The 18,187-nt window shown below is 41.6% G+C and overlaps 2 protein-coding genes across 9 annotated transcripts in view; both read left to right on the top strand.

The window, feature by feature from the left end:
• The window catches only part of WIPF1 (WAS/WASL interacting protein family member 1), a 54,642-nt gene extending 49,617 nt beyond the window's left edge, over positions 1-5,025 (top strand). For all 5 annotated transcript variants that reach the window (XM_088058902.1, XM_088058903.1, XM_088058899.1 and 2 more), the window contains exon 9: positions 209-5,025. In XM_088058902.1, the coding sequence (XP_087915028.1) occupies positions 209-264 (56 nt within the window). In that variant the 3' untranslated portion in view covers positions 265-5,025. The remainder of the gene's footprint in view (positions 1-208) is intronic.
• Positions 5,026-9,442: 4,417 nt separating this feature from the next.
• The window catches only part of GPR155 (G protein-coupled receptor 155), a 33,170-nt gene continuing 24,425 nt past the window's right edge, over positions 9,443-18,187 (top strand). Inside the window, exons 1-2 of one of the 4 annotated variants that reach the window (XM_088059042.1) lie at positions 9,443-9,461; positions 10,272-10,540. The gene's annotated coding sequence lies outside the window, so the exon portion shown is untranslated. Of the gene's footprint in view, positions 9,462-10,271; positions 10,541-15,512; positions 15,679-16,031; positions 16,050-18,187 lie in introns of those variants that run through there. The other 3 variants (XM_014249612.2, XM_005519813.3, XM_014249611.2) reach the window with 3 other exon arrangements.

The raw sequence follows: 18,187 nt of genomic DNA, 5'->3' as shown, positions 1-18,187 counted from the left end.
TTAGTTAAAAACATTACTTTACAGTGTTTGAAGTTCTGATGTTGTTTAATAACTAACCAGAAACTCTCCACAAAGATTGATTTTTTTAAATTTGTTTTTAATGGCTAGGCATGAAAATTAGTAGATCTTCACCAGTTACTGAATTAATTGCTTGGATGTAGACTCTCCCTTCAAAGGAGTAACACAAAAAACCTTCTTTCTCTTTTAGGTGGGTCTGTCCGAAAAGAAAGAGGTGCCCCCCCACTACCACCTATACCAAGGTGAAATGGGTTCTGGCCCATCTTTGGGTGGCGTCTGTTTGCAAGTTTCCTTCGAGTCAGCTCTCCTGTCCACATGACTGGAAAGTTGTCTGTCTTGATTGATTTCCACTCTTGGCTTGTCAGCTGGAACAAACTTCAGTCTCTATTACAGAAGTAATAGATATGGCTTATGGACTATAGTTGCTCAAAGCTATGAATTTTATTCGCTTAAACTGCAGGCATTTTGTGGACCCTACAGACCTTATGTGCATCATGCTTACTGTGTCCAACCCAGCTCCCTGGAGAGCTCCGTGGGAGATCTGGCTTTGATTTTGATAGAGCTTGAACAAAGTTGTTTCATTCACTTTGGGTACAGTAGCCATATTATTTTAATGATAAAGTATTTGGTGTTTAAAAAAACAGTTGCTGGGTAAAAAAGTGTAGCCAAGTGTCCCCTGGATCCTTCTTTGCATGCTTACTCAGCCTATCTGCTTCTGCAAGCCATAGACCTACTACATGGTGACAAAGAGTTCATCTTTAACTTTTTTACTTCAACTTAGTCAAGCAAACCTTAAACAATGTACAGCACATCCTGCCTCAAGGATGGAGTGTCTCTGGCCTTTTTTTTTCTACAGAGAATCTTCCAAAGAAAAGCACAAGGGAAGAATTCATCAGCATAAGAATATATATTTTTTTAACCCTCTTTCCTATTTTTTTAATAGTGTTACATGTTGTGTGACCTAATTCTTTCCTACTCTTATGTGGACCAACCCACATCATGTCATCCGTGCCCTGGATTACTGTAATGCTCTCTGCCTGATACTGCATGCGAAGAGTCCTCAGAAAGTAGTCTGAGTGCAAACCCAGCAATTATTATAGTTGCAGGCTCCGCCTGTAAAGCATCACTAATGCCAGTGGAATAATCCACAGACTGCTTTCCAGTTGTTTCTTTGGTACAATTAAATGATGGGGTTTGACTTAAGAAGCTTCTTGGCACTTAGGTCACAAGTCTCAGAGAGCTTGGTTGACTTCCGTTATGGCAGAGAAGCCAAGGTCAAAAATGTTCCTCAGTGAAAGCCCTTTGATGGTGTGAGGGGGGTCCAGGGTTTGTACATTGAACTGGGAGCATCAAAAATTTTCCATCTGCAGTGGTTCAAGAAAAATGGGCAGATTTGGTTTTCTGAGTTGGTCATGAAGCCTGTCCTTTCAAACTTTGCTGGAAGGAGTCTCAACAGAAAGTGGCAAGGCTTACATTGATAGAAGAAAGTAAAGTATTCTAACATTGTGGTTAATATGTTTAATAGCTTTTGAATTTTGTGTGTGAGAAAAGATCTCATAGTATGAGTGAATTTTTCAAGTGGATCTAAGTGTGTATAAAATGCCTTTGGAAATTAGAGGAAGATTGTCATTTTGGATTTGAAATACTGGTGAATGATAGCTCTTTGTTAATCGGGCCTCTGAAGTTTAGCTCTGAAAAATGTCCCCTCGGTCTCATCAGCAGTAGATTTCTTCAGTGTGTTCCTTGGGATCTTTACCAAGCTTGTGTCAGCAGCCGTGCTTCACAGGATGTTGCTCAAAAAAATCCAAAATAAAACATAGAAACTAGTCATGTAGGTTAAGAAAATGTTTCTCTAGCATGGGAGACATGATCCTAAGTACACTCTGTGGCTAGAATGAGGTCAGTTCTTGAAAATCTAGGGAATTTAGCCAAAGAGTCTGGACCTGTTGAAATGTCTGTGCATAGGGCGTTTTTGCTCTGTCTGTGAGCGGGGAGGGGCAGATCTGCTTTCTGCCTGGCAGCCTGGACATCACATTGCAGGGGATAAGACTACAGTTGGATTTGGCCAGATCAAATTTAATTTGGTCTTTTCAGTGTTTGTTTACAAAATCTTGTTAGCTGTGATAGCATTTGATTATGTACCTGTTTTTACATTTTTTGTATCTAATGACTTAACTTACTGTTTATGGTCTTGAACCTGCAATTAAATGCGCAGGCGCAGGGATGTATCTACGTCCAGTTGCAGGATCCTGGCTGTAAGAGTTTCTTAAACAGATACTGGTGGGACCTCCACGTAACAGATGCACCTTGGGATCAAACCTGGCACAATGCTGAATTTGTATATGTATTTTATGGATGTCACTAAAAGTGCCTGTCTCTTTGGGATATTATTTTGTGAATAAAAGTCCAAATAAGATTTTTAGGATAATAACTTAAAGGATAAATTATTCTATTCATATTTTAAAACTGAAGCACTTAATACCTTTCTAAGGAACAATATTTTGAATTTAAATATTAAATAAGAATACAATATTTTCAGTACCTTAACCTGGCAAATCCTTGTTGATATCCAAATAGCTATGCAGACAAAAAAACAACCCCAAGCCTTCAGAAATATTTTTTTATAACTTACCTGCTTCCAACATGACTGTTTTCCTTTGCTAAGTCAATGAAAATGTTGCCCAGTGTTCTGCCAGTTCTCTGTATCATTCAGATTGTCTTATATTTGATCATTTCAGCAATGTCTTTGACCAGAAATCTGGACCACTACCAAAGACTTGGAAAACCAGCTTCAGTTTCACTTTAAAATGGGCCGTGTAAAAGGCCTCCAGTTAACAAGCCAAGAATCCTGAGCTGCTTATGTTTTGGCAATTTTTTTCACTCTAGAAACCTCTTCAGAATAGATGTTTGGCATACATGTAAAATAGCTTAATCCTGCAGAAAGAGGCATTTTTGTTCACATAACAACAGCATTTCCATTTATATGTGTTGCTGTAAAAGTCCCTAGATATATTCCAGAACAATGCAGCATTTTATCATTCAATATATTGCTTCATGTAGCAGTAGCTATTTACAATATGATCAGTATTATAGTATTTATTTCACTATGAAGTGTTAAAAAAGAATAATACAAAACATGTTGAATCAATGGTGCCTTATGACTTTTTAGTCAACTTTTCCGTGTCTCAATTGAAGAATTAATAGACATTGCTCTTCCAGGTCCTAACTAAATAGTGCCGACAGTAGCATTTTACAGTGTTTGAGCCAAGCCCTGCTGTTGTTGTGTGCTCAATCTGCTAACTCCAGGTGGAGCTCAGTGTGTAGATGAGGTGTATGTGGGCACTGATTGGCTTCACAATCAGTTGCTGGTATTGCTCTCAAAATTCAGACCTGTCCCAAAACCAGTGTCTGACGCTGCTGTCCACACACCCCTGCTGACTTCAGTGTGGTTGCATAGGTTATGGAACTAAATTTGATTCATTGCTTGCATGTAAGGTTTCCTGGGTTTGCTCTGATGGCATTGTATTATAAACCCTCACACCTCAACCTGTCTTCTTATATTATCACTGAGGCTCGCACTGCATGACAATGGCCACAGATGTTCGTTTTTGTTTAATTCAACTCTATAAATAAAATTAGAATAACTTTTGTACCATGTAAAAATAATTTCTCCTCTATATTTTTGGAAGAAGGCACATGTTATGTTTGTTATGACTTTCTGCACCAACCATTGGGAGAAGAGGTCCCAATGAGGAATGTCCAGCGTTGTTGAAGGAAACTCAGCTTGTGATTCAGGAAGTGTGTATTTCTGTAAATGAAATAAATAACATCTCAAAGTTCTTGTTTAAAAGCCAGAATTTCCCAACACTAAAAGAATCATAAGGTTTGGTTTTTTTTCTGCAAGACAGCACTGTGAAAGAAGTTCCTTATATTGTCACTTAAAAAACTGGGCGGTAGTTTCTCCTTGCAGCATCAACTGTTTGGGTGACACTTGCAGAAGTAGATCCATCTTGGAGCGGAGAACAAAGGAGCTAAACTGTTATCACACATCAAAGCTATTGTAACACAACAATCTTCTGTACAGAAGCATGGAAGTTTTGCCTTGGAGGTAAAAAATTAAAATAAGTGATCAAGCTCAGATTATTTCAAGCAGAATGTCAAATGTTGAGAGACCTAGAGAGGGCCCCTTGGCCACAGGACACTGGAAAAGGGAAGATTGCTCAAGGAAATAGAAACCAATCAGCTGAATGTTGTTACCAATGCTGGAGTAAAAAATACTGTATAAAATGTGCATTTTGTACTTCCACATCGCAGTGGTGTGAACACCCTTTCTCACAGCTGGGTGCAAACAACCTGTTACAGCGGTACATTGACTCCATGTAACACAGATTGTGTGAGCTTTAATCTTTCAAACAGTATTCAGCAGAAAGTAAGTAGAATCTCTAACCTAAGATATTGAGGAGCACTTCAAGTGCAAATTCATGTACATGGTTCTTCATGTACATTGGAAGAAAACAGCTTGCAGCCTGTAAGATGGATGTGTTTGGACCATTTAGTTAAAATCTAAACCGGAGCATTGGCAAAGAGGGGAGTATTGGAATAACTCAGGCAGAAGCAGAGCATGTGTTTATTGTCTCAGTGAGTATGCAGCAGGTAGGTATGCAGATTAAAAAAGCAAAAATGGAAACCGCATGTCTTAAGAGAGTAACCTTTTATGAGTGTTGCCATTTTGAAATACAGTTTGTCTGTGGTAAATATTCCTTAGTGTAAACTAATGCATGCAGAGGAAGACATCTAAATTTGGACTTCCAAAGCCACCACACAAGAGAGGGGGAAATATAAAACAGGCTGAGCAGAAAGTAACATTTCTATCTGATGCTTAAAGTTTGAGCTTTTTATAAAATATTAATCTAGTTCTGTGAATTTTTTTGCTTAACATTTATTTTTTAAGTGACTTTGTTCTCCTTATTTTTCTGTCCTATACCAATAAATTTTACTTTTATTTAATTGGTGGTGCAGACTGTTACGTTGAGGACAAACACAGTTACTTCTTTGACAAAAGCAAAGTTGGCTTTAGCAGGATCATGGCAGCGAGCCTGGCAGGAGCTGGGGTGAGCTATTCCCCTCCTCTCCTGTCTGCCATTGGACAGCAGCACAGCAGTAGTGCTCAGAGGACTTCGTCCTACATGCAGTGAAGGACACCTGCAAATAAGGAAAAATTAGTTTACTTTAGGATAAAGAATGATTGAATACCAGTGGTTCGTGATGCTGTACTTGTAGGTGGCTGTTGGGGGAGCTGTGACCCTTGGCTCTTGGCAGGACAAGCTAGGCGCTTGCCAGGGGAAGATGACATGGAAAATCACTGTAGTTAAGTGTAGATTTTTGTTTGTTGTGTCGCCACTCAGAAGGGAGAAAGCTGCCAGGGAGTAAGAAACAAATTAAACCCTCCTTTTGACTTTGCAGCTTTGTTCTTTATCATATATATTAGGCTTTTCAGATAATTTGGACCAGGTTCTTCAAAGAAAAGAAAAAAAACCCTATCAAACCTTTTGATAAAAGTCCACAGGAGGTTTACATTCAGGCTGCACTTCAGCTTCTCAGAAGTTAGAAGGGTCATTTAAAAAGCTAAAAAGCTCTGTACTATAACTCATCTGTCTTGCAAAGACTTAAGTATCAGGTTTACTCTTGCACAAGTTGTGGATCCTTTGACACCTCTGAGGATTGCTTGTTGATACCTTCATTTTACAGACTCACTGAGCCAAAGACCACTTTCTTAGAAGGCCATCAACCCTTGTGTAGCCTGGAGACCCAGCAATCCTGGTGTCTGGGCAATAGAAACAGAGCAGCTGTGATGGAGGTGGGGGGGAAGCTGGTGAGTTGTACAGGAGCTGGCTCAGCAGGCTGTGAGACCTTTGTTTGCAGATCTCGGTGGCAATAGCCTTGAATGAGAACACAGAGGTATTAATCTAATCATCAGCTACTAGGACTGTCTATCACATGTTTTACCAAAGAAAATGTTCTTTTCTGGTTTTCAAGAAATCGAATCACTTGCTTGGCTTCAGGAAGAGGGAACTGAGCTGAGCATTCTGTGACCTTGTCATAACCACAACATAGTCCTTCCTTCATTGAACTCAAAAAATTCTGTTGATTTAAAAGAAACCTATGCACCACCCTGTAAAACAGTTCTGATTGCTCCCTGCAGGTGAAGGAAGGTGTGATGATTGTGTTGCATACAGCACGCAGAAATATGCAACTCTTTGATTGTGGTTCAGCAATTTCCAATGACCTTCCTGCCTTCTATGCACAGGCTGCTCCCCTCTGCCCTCTCGCCCAGTCTGACTCCATTTTACACTGAACACAGTAACTTAGTCCCAGCAAATTACTGATTTTGGAACTAAATATTGGCCCATACATCTCTGTAAAACACTTAATATATTATTTACGTTAACTAATGAAATAGATCATTGGCAATCAACCTCTTAACCTATCTAAAGATTTCAACAGCAGTCCAGGTACAGAAACAATCCTGAGGAAAGGATGACTGACACAAAAATATTTTGATTAAACATAAGGAATAAATTGGGTGGTTGCTGCTAACATTTCCTTGTGTCCAATATCTATCTGTCTACTGAATAACAACATCAAATAATCTCTTCTTTAATCCTAAAACATTGGTGGCTTAAGATATATGACTTTGGCAAAAGCTACATTCAAAATGTAAAATAGCAATCTATCATGAAAGCTGTGTATATGATACTGCAATAAGGCTCTTCTCATTCCTATAATTTTTCCTCTTTCTTATTACTGCTCTTCTTTTTCCTGCAGGTAAATTATTTTTTTTTCTTTGAGAATGCTGAGATTTAGCCTACATAAATACATTTCTCACTTTTGAAATGGGATTTTTAATTTTTTTTTTCTTTTTCTTTTTTTTTCAGCTAGTATACAGGGGATACCTCTGCTTAAGTGCCTCTAAGTTAAAGGTGGAGAGAGAGGGCTGTTGGTTGCTGTCCATCCTTTCTCTCTCCAAAACAGGAACTAGTGATCTCTCCCTGCAGTTGGGCCAGGGCTTTATCACTGTGCAATGCCCTTCCCAAAGGGGACCACTTTGGCTACCTTTTGCATATGCCTGTGTGAAAAGAATTTTTGGCTCCAACCTGGCGTGGACACTGTACACGATAAGGCCTGTAACCAGTACCCTACTAAAAATGTTTTTGTATTCATGAAAAGATGGCTGTTTAAGCAGTGGGTGTTGGGTGTTACCCAACTTGAAGGAAGCATTCATGTATACAGGGATGTGAAAATGAGTCATTCCTGTCCTTCTCCTTTCTAGCAGAAATTTTAGTAAATTCAGAGTTACTGATGAGCCCTTGTGTTCCCTGTGGAGCAGCAGAGCCCCTGCATCTGAAAGCTGAGCACTACCAAGCCACGAGAGCAAAAGGCAGCTGAAGCAATCAGAGCACTTTGAAGAGAGCAAGGTAAAGGCTGTGGGTGAAAGTCCAGGCTGAAACCCCAGCCTCTGTCATAGGCATTTTGATACTGGAACTAGTGTACCTGGTAGATAACATGACTGTGCTGTTTGTCAGAGACTGCAGAGCCTGTCAGTACTTTATGTGCTGTCTCAAAACCAGCCCTCACTGCAAGCTGCTGAAATCCTTCTGTTGAAGTTTTTTCCCCTCCTTACTTAAAACAGAAACTTTCACTTCTGCTATTTGACCAGAGCTTGGGTGCCTTATGAAACCTGGGGACCTTTTTTTGAAAACATAGAGGTACATGATCCTTTCCTCTGAATCTGTACTTCACCTCCTGAGCTGTGCGTGCAGGACTGCTGCTGTGCTTTCATGCAGGTGCCGTTCAACTCTGAGGCTGGTGTGTTTGCTCCAGTTTGTCGCTGATTTAAAAACAATACCCTGCTGCGTGCTATAAGATAATTACCCTCTGTGCCAGAACCTTCATTCCTCCCTCTCTTGTGCGTATGGCCACTTGTGAGCAAGGGGAGGAATTGTAAATATATTTTTTAACTGGCAACGTGTCTAATCTAAGTCCAATGCGTCAGAAAATGAGAAGTCTTGCGTGTTTGTTTGTTTGTTTTTAACCAAGCAGGTGGGAGCAGGTGCGATGCCCGCCCAGGCTGGCAGTTCTCTTGGTGCTGCAGTCGCGGGTGCTGCTCCGGGGCAGCGCGGGGAGCTCCCGGCTGCGGCCGCTCCGGCCCCGCGCTGCCTTCCGCCCGTCCCGGCGGGTCCCGGTGGGCACCTGGGCCAGCGGGACTGCCCACCGCCGGGCCACGGGCCAGCGGGACTGCCCACCGCCGTGCCACGGGCCATTGGCGCTGCCCACCGCCGTGCCACGGGCCAGCAGCACTGCCCACTGCCGTGCCTGGCTGCCCGCAGCTGAGCCGCCCGCTCCAGCCGAAGGTGTTCCTGCCCGCGGCGGGGAGGGTGAACTACGTGATCTTTTAGGTCTCTTCCAACGCAAACCGTTCTACGCGCATTTCAGCATTTTGGGAATACTATGCGCTGTTTCACCACAGAGATTTCACTCCAGATGCATCCGGCCTGGCTCTTCACGCGGTTACACAGTTCTTAGGCAAGGCAAATTCCAGTGTTGGCATTAAAATGATGCAACAGAATAATACACCTGACTATCCCATTTCAACAGAAAGCAGCACGCTATTAGACCTAAATAAATCAAGTCTTTAGCTAATAAATTTTAACTGCAGGTGGAGAAGGAGATAAGAATTAAAACAAAATACCTTTTTTAATTGAAAATGCCAAGTGGAAGTAACAGAGCTGTAAGAAAGCTACTCTGTCAATATTGCAGTCTTAAAATCAGTACTTACTCAAATAGTTAAGAAAGTTCTTTGTATTGTTGTTGGCCATTAATTTAAATGTAATGACAAATTGTTGAACTTGAAAAGGTACAGTAGCTTTCTGCTAGAGAATTCAGGAAGAAGAGGGTTTGTTAATACAGTCCTGTAACATGGTAGCAGGAAGGATTTAGTGGAGTAGTAGTGGTGAAATGAATACAAAATAAATAAAAAACTATTGGATTTCTATCACAAGAGACAATACATTGCAATCAATACATTTAATGGACAACATTTAAACCATATTTGTGTGAGTAGCAAATAGCGACTGGCAAAATGGTGGGATATGGTGTAACCACAAATGGAAACTTAGTATGTGAAGAGACTTCATGGAGATGTTGGTCACATTCTGAAAATATTTCCAAAGCTTTTAATTTGTGATATAAAAATTGGTTGCTTCGGTTTGTTTGCTGGGGTTTTTTAAAGGGGGGTGGTGGTATATTTCGTGGGGTTTCTTTACTGTTCAGTTCTTTGCTGAACAAGCAACAGCTGCAGCAGGTCACACACCAGAAGCAGCTTATTTAAGCACTGCAGCTTACTTTAAAGTCGTTTTCCTGAGCAAAGCAGCATCTACTAACTTGTGTGTAGCACTGATAGCTCTCCTGTTTTTGTTAGATTTTTTTGGTTGGGGCTTTGGGTTTTTGGGGTTTTTTGGGGATTCAGACCAAATTTGAGTGGTTTTCCAGTGACTGAACACTCAGAGTGCTGAGAACACGTAAATAATAAGCTGCCTATGCCAAAATGAGTGAATAAGTTTTCTTAGGTCGAGGAAGAGCTGTAACTCTTATGCCCTGTTCTTAATAATTTTACCACATACTGTTAGTCTGTTAGTATGTGAAAATACTATAATAGAAATATTATAAAAGTACTAAATATTTTAAGTGTCTACATAGAGTAGATATGGCTCTAACCATAATATGAGGCAGATGAACAAAACTGGATAATGATTTTCCAGATAAAGCATTTCTGTAAGTTAAAATACTGATTTTTTTTATGTTTGACTTTTGCATATTTTTCCCCAAAAAACCTGGTGAACTATGTAACTAATTTTTGGATAATTGCATTTGAGTTTAGCACACTTACTTTCTTGCTGAGCCAAGTACAAGGTTGATGCACTAGCACTAAGGATGGAATTTATATGTTTAAGATATCTCTTCAACATTGTTTTGTCACATGGGGTTATTCTGAACTTTATTTAATTCCATGTAATTTAATTTGAATTTTATTTTTTTGCTTTAGAGAGGTGAATTTCACCATGCGCAATGTTCACTGGGCTTAATTTCTAGAGCAGTCTATTTCAACACACCTGAACATACATAATTATTGCTAAAGTCTTAGTTTGACTTTCTGCAATTTGTCTGTACTAGCTTAATGTATTTTCTTTTGGCAGATACAGTATTTTGAAGACTGTAATTGTACCTTCAGTTCTGTGGAATTGTCTCAGCCACAGAACAAAGTGGAAGTGAATGAGTGCAGTACGTAAACATGGTTTCAAAACCAGCTTGAACGTACACACTGTCTTACAAAAGGTGCTATATGAAAAATACCAATTAAGTTCCCGTAACCAACGCAGATAATGAGGTGGACTACTGCGAAATTATAGATGAGCTGATGAACTGCTTTCTTAAGAAGGAAGATCTTTTACAAAAGTGTTCCAAGGTAACTGAGGTGAATGTAAACATACAGTGCATCCCTCATCATTTCTGTGTTAACAAACTTCAAACTTATGGGTAACAAAATCTGGCATTCTTCTGATCTCTGTGTTATATTGCTTTCAGGACACACAGAATTTCTCTCAGGTATTGGATTTTTTTAATGGTATTTCAGCCTCAGAAGTTTTAGAAATTCTTTCATGGGACAAACACTTTTCATTTGACACCACCCTCCAGAGACACAATCCAGGGACCTATTTCCTGTTTACAGATTAACTTTTCTCAGGTTTCCCTTGTTGCTTAACTGCCTCATCAAACATCTGTGTATTGTACACTGTAGTTTATTTGCTAGTAACCATGTGAGTCAGTGTAAGTGGCCAGACACATCTAGGTATAGATATGCATTCATGTTCTTCTTGCATGTCCTACGCACAACTGTAAGAGAGGAGACATCACAAACCAACAAACTTTCTGAACCCTGAACTACAGTTTTAGATAACCAAAGTTAGACATGCATTTTCGGATGGAGTCAGCTAAGAAAATTTAACAGAGGCCAAGCAAAGGTCCTTGCCTTTTGCATTATATAATCCATCTACTTGTTAGCAGTGAGCAGTATGAAAAGGGTATTGTTTCCAGTACTGGAGTTATGAAGCCACGTTAGGTATAAATCCAATGTTCATATAAAGTTTGACTCATAGTCAATAACCAAGAAGCATTGAGGAAGTATTTTTCCTGTGATTGATAAGATTACCTGAGAAGTGCTAATGTCTCTACCCATGGTTGCAGTTACTGTGTTGGTAAGATACTTGGATTTTTCCATGCTGTTGAACAGTAGGTGTGCAGCTGTCTGGAAATTGCACTGAGATTATACCTGTAAATTTCCAGACAGATTTCATCCTGATGCATTTGCTGTCATTCTCTTTTTTGTCTATGCTTGGAAGAGGTATGTTTTTCTAATAACCTACTGAGAGTTTATTTAGAGAAATTTTGCACACTTTTAATCAATTATGCTGCTTTGAAACTCAGTTGGCACTTCCTACTGTAACAGTTACCACCACACCCTAACGATTTGACAACAGCTTCCATGCTAGTTCTCTAGAAAATAAAAATCCAATTTTAGTATTTTCAGAAACTGAAGAAATGTAGTTGCTTAGAGTAAATTCTTGAGTGCTTTTCTTCAGAATACTTCAGCATTTCAGGTTTTGCAACAAGTGCTTGCATTTGCCAGTGAGGTAGCCTTCACACCTTGCTATGTTTACCGGTGAAGTAGCCTTCACATGGAGTACAAAGATACATTTGTGACTTCCCAGAAAACCTTTCCAAATTGGCTCAGTTGTATGCCTTTGTAAAATGTTTTTATATGGTCACTGCCAGTTCTTAAAAGTGACATTGTCTGAAACCTGCTCTCACTGAGAGAGTGAAGCTCTCGCAGTTCCTGTGTGGGCCCAGCCTTTGTGCGCGTAATTGTTGCAGGTAAATGTGTATGATGAAAGCCACAGGACGACTCACATAATGGTTGCTCCAGCTGCTTTTCGTTGGTTAAGCTGCTGCCCAGATGAAAGAGCAGAAATTGTCTCCCATATAATCTGCTGACTACTTTGGTGGCACATAAGTGGATGGAAAGAGTGAAAAACAGAACAAAAATCAAGGGGGAGAGTAGTTCATGATTACACAATGTTATGTCGTGTTACGGGAATGCTCAAGAGGATTGAATTAAAACTTGGGGGACAACTTTCAGTTTTGTGTTTGTTTAGTGGCTTTTGGAAAGCTTGGCTTTGCAATGGGATCAACTGTGTTTTCTGTGATCTACAGTTCAACTGCCAAAGCTGAGTTGCCAGTGGCAGAGGGCAGCTGTGATCAAGAGCTGATGGACTCTATAAACCTGTCCTCCCAGGAGTTTGTATACAAAAAACTTACTTTTCCCATGCATTACTTGCACGGTTATAGCTGTGAGCATTATTATGTTTGGGGGTTTAATTAGTGTGGGGGGGCTTTTTGATACTTGGGGTTGGTGAAACTCCATGAGAATTGATGTCCATGGCTGTCAACCTTAGTTTACAGAGATCTTAGAAGGAAAAAGAAATTAAACCTTATTATAAAGGCAGGATGTTTGGAACACAAAGATGCTCCCTGGAACAAAGTGGAAGTTCAACGCCAGAGAACATGTGGCTCAAAGAAAACTCGTATGGAGCTTTGATTCAAGTGTTGAGGGAGCAGGGAGGAGGTGTCAAACAGTGAGAAAATCCTGTCCTTTGCTCTTCTGGGAAGCAGGACTTTGTGTGGTCTTTGGATATGCTCAGGAGTATCCTGTATACTGAATACTGCATTAGAGAGATTTCTTGACTCCAACAATATCATTGCTAATTATCCAGACTGAAAAAAGCCAGAAAACAGTGTTCCTAACATTTCCCAGCCAAGTGGAGAACTGATCCTGTAATCCAGTGCTTGAGTTGTTCATAGTGCTGTTCTGGTGGTAGGGTATGGTTAGTAATGATTTCATGCTTCTTAACAAGGCAAGGGGTCAGACCCTAGTGTTCTTCTTTGCTCATCTCAGAAGAGGCTGCATGTCAATTAGAGATAGTTGCTAGACTGCTTATAATATGCAGATTAAAATCTGCAAGAGGAAATATGCTGTATTAAGTCCTATTTATATACTTTTTTTTCATTTATTTAGGAAGAAGCTACAATAATTTTACTGTATTTTTTTCACATGCCTTTGATGCTACATTTTCATACTTTTGAGTATTTTACTTTTTCAGGGTTTTGTGGTTCTTTACTATTTACTTTTTTGAATATTACACTTTTAATTTGTTTGTGTTCCCCAAAAGAAGACATAAGTTTCAGGTCAAGTGTGCTTACCTGATTCCAGCACATTGTGTATGCTAGAGCTGAGATGGAAATACAGCCCTGTCCTGTTACTGCTGATTCCCTGGGAAATCAGGCTGGTGGTTGGTGGGTATCAATAGCAGCCAATGAGCAGCATATCCAGCCAAATGTATGCTCTTTTAAAACAGCTGAAGGATTCTTGTATTTTAAATACTCCATTAATGCTAAATCACTAGTGATATTTTCAAAGAGAAAAAAATGCATTCAAGAGAAGGGAAGGCATACATTTTGACCAAGAGTTCTTAGTATGGTCTGGTATACCTCAGAGCATGTCCCTCTAAGGTGTCATTTCTGTGGGAAAGAATGAACAACAGAAAGTCAAAAATCTGAAAGGCCTTATTATACAGTATTTCCAAAGCCAAATCCAAATCAGTCTGAAAATGCTCTTTGTCAGGTGCCAAACAGAGAAACTGCAACAGTGAAAAAATTAATAAATTTAGAATCTCCTGTATTAGTGTTTGCATCAAAACAAAGTGTCACCCTAATGTTACAGTGGGTGAGTGTTACCCAACAGGCTGCACCAGCAGTAAACATACATAATAAACCTTGGCACATCTTTGGAACAATCCCTTGCTGATCTTTTGCTTTTGCCAACTCTGGGCTGTGTTGGCCCAGAGCTGGGACAGGGTGTAGACAGGAATGAGAGGCAGTGAGGAATCAAGCACTGACACTGCTGCTGAGGTTCTATTAAGTGTATACACTTCTAGTGAAGAAACATAAAAATTAGCCATTAGTGTATTTAAATTAAATTTAAAGCAGACATATGATCTCAATAATGTAGTACCTTCAAAAAATTTCAAACAGCCGTGTTTATCCCCACAAGTTTCTGTCCCTCTCTGCATGTTTTACGTGATCTTCTTAACTGGACTTCCAATTCATTCCCTTAAGCGTTATTTCTATTATATTGCTGCTCTTAACATATAGTATTGGTTTTGTTTCTGGTAAGCATTTCAAGAGTAGACCTCTTGAAGAGAACTGACTATGGAAAAAATGCTTCATAAATTGTCAATTGTCAATCACATACACCTCTTTTGGTTAAGATAATTCTCTGTTTTGCTGTTTTGGTCCTTTTTGGGTGTTACTGAAAGGGAAAGTTTGGGTTTTGGTTTTGGTTGGGTTTTTTGGTTTTTTGGGGTTTTTTTTTTGGTTGGTTGGGTGGTTGGTTCTTTGTGGGTTTTTTTCCCTGGAAGTTCCTTGGAAATTTGTTGAGTATTTTTTGAGGTCTTTTGCTTGAAGTTTGGAATGGGAAGCTACTGAGCACACAGACTGGTCGACATACCCCCAGTCAGGAAAACTGCCTTACTCCCACCGGGACACCTATTGCCACGTGTCTGCCACACTTAACAAATAAGGCAAGCTGGTTTGAGTCTGATCAGGACGGGAAAATAAAGGTACACTGAATTCACACTTGCCCTCTTTGCAGCAGCAGGATCTGTCTTGGTTCTTAGGAAAAGGGCAGGTGCAACTGCTGTGCCCTCAATGGCATTACAGAGGGAAAGCCTTGAGAAAGCTCTTTTTCTGCAAGAGAATCTTCGGTCATTACCAGTGTTTACTGGGGAAATTACGGACTGGCCGAATTTGTGGAACCGATGGCACGTGGAAAACGCGGGGTTTTGTTTCTAAGCGCTCTGACAGCAAGGAGAGCTGGAATGAGCGTCGGAGGTTCAGGGCGGGCTGCTGCCGGGAGCCAGCGCCGCTATCGGCCCCACCGAGCTGCAGGTGACGCTGCCTCGGGCCGATAGCGGGGCCGAGCGACCCCCGCCGGCCCTGCCCGGCCTCCCGTCCCGCGGGGCGCAGCGCCGGCTGCGGGCAGATGCCGGCAGCCACCAGGGGCGCCCCGGGAGCGGCGGGAGGCGGCAGGAGCTCGTTCCGCTCCGGTACGCCAGGGGAGGCGGCTCCCGTGCGCGGGGGAAACCCGCGGGGCCAAGGCGGCAGCAGCGGCCACCCGGCACGCCCGGGCCGCCCCCCGCGCGGCGGCCGCAGCGCCGCCATCTTGCGGCTGCTCCCCGCCCCGCCCGCGCAGCCCCGGCCTGCCCGGGGCCCGCCCGCTCCCAGGGGCCGCCCGGGGCCCGCCCGCCCGGGGCGCTGAGCCGGCTGCGGGAACGGGGCTGTCGCTGGCGGGGCGGGCCGGGGCGGGCCAGACCTCCCCACCCTAGGCTCCGTACCGGCGGCCTCGGCCTTGGAGGGGTTCTCGGTTTGGCAAAGCATAAACCCTCTCCACGCACCCCTGTGCGGAGGCGCCTGCCGAAAGCGGAGTAGGTAAGCTACCCGCTCCTTTCCCCGGCTTGTGGCGTTATTTTCTACTAAGGCAGCTGTCACACAGGGCAGTGCTGCTGTTTTTTTATTTTTGACTGAAAATGCTGTGTGCTCGTAGCTGGGGTGACCGTGGGAAGGAGAGCGGTGATGGGCCGGGAAGGGGCAGGCGAGAGGCGTTGCTTTTGTTGTAGCTTTCTGGCTTCAAGTCAAAGGATTTTACATCCCAATTTGCCAAGTGGTGCAAGTGAGGTGCATTTTAAGGGGTGCTGGCAAGAAAATGCTATCTGCCTTTTGAAAAACGTTTTGCTGTTTCCTTCAGAAGTATGTATCTATTTGTCGACAAGCCCAAAGATTAGCCCAAGTGAAAATTAAGAGTGAGTATGTTTTTCATTCATTTTCTGAGTTGACATTCGGCGCCGCTGGCAACTGTTGCTTCCTTTGGTCTTGTCTGAGCTCCTGCGTTACCTAAGTTTCGTGGAGCTTGAAGTGTTGCTGTGTGAGCTGTGCCAGTCGTGTGCTCAGGGCAGGCCTCAGCTTCCCCAGGTGTCCCGTGCATGTGGCTTCCCCGGCTGCTCCACAGCCAGGGCCTTTCTTGGAGTGGCATCGTGGGAGAAGGATGACAAAGGAAATGTCATCTTGAAAAATACCTGCTCAGAGACACATAAGGTGTGTGAAGTTTCTTACGGCATTGTCTAGGTTTCTGGATATAGGTGGCCCTTTTATTGTGCTAATTGCTGTTGCAGTATTGCTCTGTTTTCTTAGTCCAGTAAAGAGAAAAGTAAAAATTGCGGTTAACTTGCAAGAATAGGAACTGCAATAATCACTTCTTCCCACTTACTTTTTATTATTATAGCTCCCTGAAGTTGCTTCCTCTTTGACTTACTTCACAAATCTTTAAGTGAAAATGCATGTAGTACACGCTTAGCTGAGAAAGGGGTAGTAGGGCTGCCCCACCAGTGGTAACTCTTCCTACCCCAATTCCATTTTAATCTTCCTGAGTTAAATAATGTGTCATCCTTACATTAAAGTGGGAGAGTTTCTGCATTGCATTAAAGTAGGTCATGTTGTGAGATATAATTTATGAACAATGTGCACAGTCTTGCCAGTGTCACCATATTATCCTGAGAGTGATTATCAATTGAAAGCTTAAGAGTGAGAGACCAGAGGGGAGATATGCATTGAAGTTATCTCTTTTGTTCACTCATGCTGTCTTTGACTTTCATTAGAAAAAGATGATGAAAGGGATTTTGCCTTCCTTTGGTGAAAGGAGCCAATTTCTCTATATCTGTACTTGGAGAGGAACCTGATGCTGCTTAACTCACAGCTGCTGGAGAATTGAGTTTCTAGTCTGGTGAATTTTAAGATTTTACAAGTATTGACAACCTACAAGAGAAATGTTTCATGGGAAGTTTAAACTGCACTTGTTACTAGCTCTGTGTCTATTGTTGGTCTTCATACAAGGCTTCCTCTCGTTCAAGCTGACGGTCTGGCTGCAAGCAGCTATGCTTGGCACAGTCAACAGCAGCTAAGGCAGCATTATTCCTAAAAGCTGTGTCTGTATTGGCCTGCAGTTCCCAAAAATACAGCTGTGGCTGAGTTCTCAAGGATTCAAATCTCATTCTTCAATCCCTGAAGGGGTAACTACAAGTCGTATGTTCTATGGACTCAAAGCTAAGTGCTTTCCCTTGCAACTGTATTATATTTCCTTATTTTAGTGTCATTTGTCTGGTTAGTTTGCTACATCTGCTATAAGAACAAACTCATTTCTGTGTAGAATATATCAGGTTTTGGATTTGCATGACATCATTATCTTTGATTTCATTAAGAACTGTGAATTGAAAATAATTTCACTCTTGTGAGATGCTAGTTTGAGATAAGCCTGAGGTTTAATATACAAGGCTGTATATTAAATCTGGAATTAGTCATTACATAATCTTACAACAGTTATATAAATGTCTGTATCCTATAGAGCAAAAGGTGCTGAGATGTACTCACTGTGTTAAGCCGAATGCAAAAGCTTACATTTCTGGAAAACACTGCTTGGCAATAGATACTCTGTATTAAATATGAAGGGTTTGGGATGTGCATGTCTCTCAAGCTGAAGAGATGATTTGCTCTCAAAGCCCTCCCTCTGAGGAGTGCCTGTAGCAACTTTTACTGTGATGGAGTTCCTCTCTTTGAAACTCTTGTAGTTTACCAAAGATTTGTCCTGTATGACTTGACAGGGTCCCTTATAAAGAAGTTGAAGGTAGGCTGAAGGAAGGCTGCAGGAACCTACCTATCTGTCTGTCTGTCTGTCTGTCTATCTATCTATCAATCTATCTCTGACAAAAATGGTTTGGGATGTGCGGGTGTGTATCCATGTCAGTTTTGCTTTAGTGAGGAAGATATAGGATTTAGTATGTGCTATTGACTGGTACAAGGTAAGAGTCAGTCATATTTGTTTAAGTCCTGAATTATGAAATGGGGACAAGGGCACTTCTGTATTTTGTAGCAATTTACTGAGGACAAA

Source organism: Pseudopodoces humilis, chromosome 8 (assembly GCF_049639895.1).
Source record: "Pseudopodoces humilis isolate 2021_Gansu_Grassland_sample_001 chromosome 8, ASM4963989v1, whole genome shotgun sequence".
Classification (NCBI taxonomy): domain Eukaryota; kingdom Metazoa; phylum Chordata; class Aves; order Passeriformes; family Paridae; genus Pseudopodoces; species Pseudopodoces humilis.
This window is presented reverse-complemented; position numbering and strand designations above follow the sequence as displayed.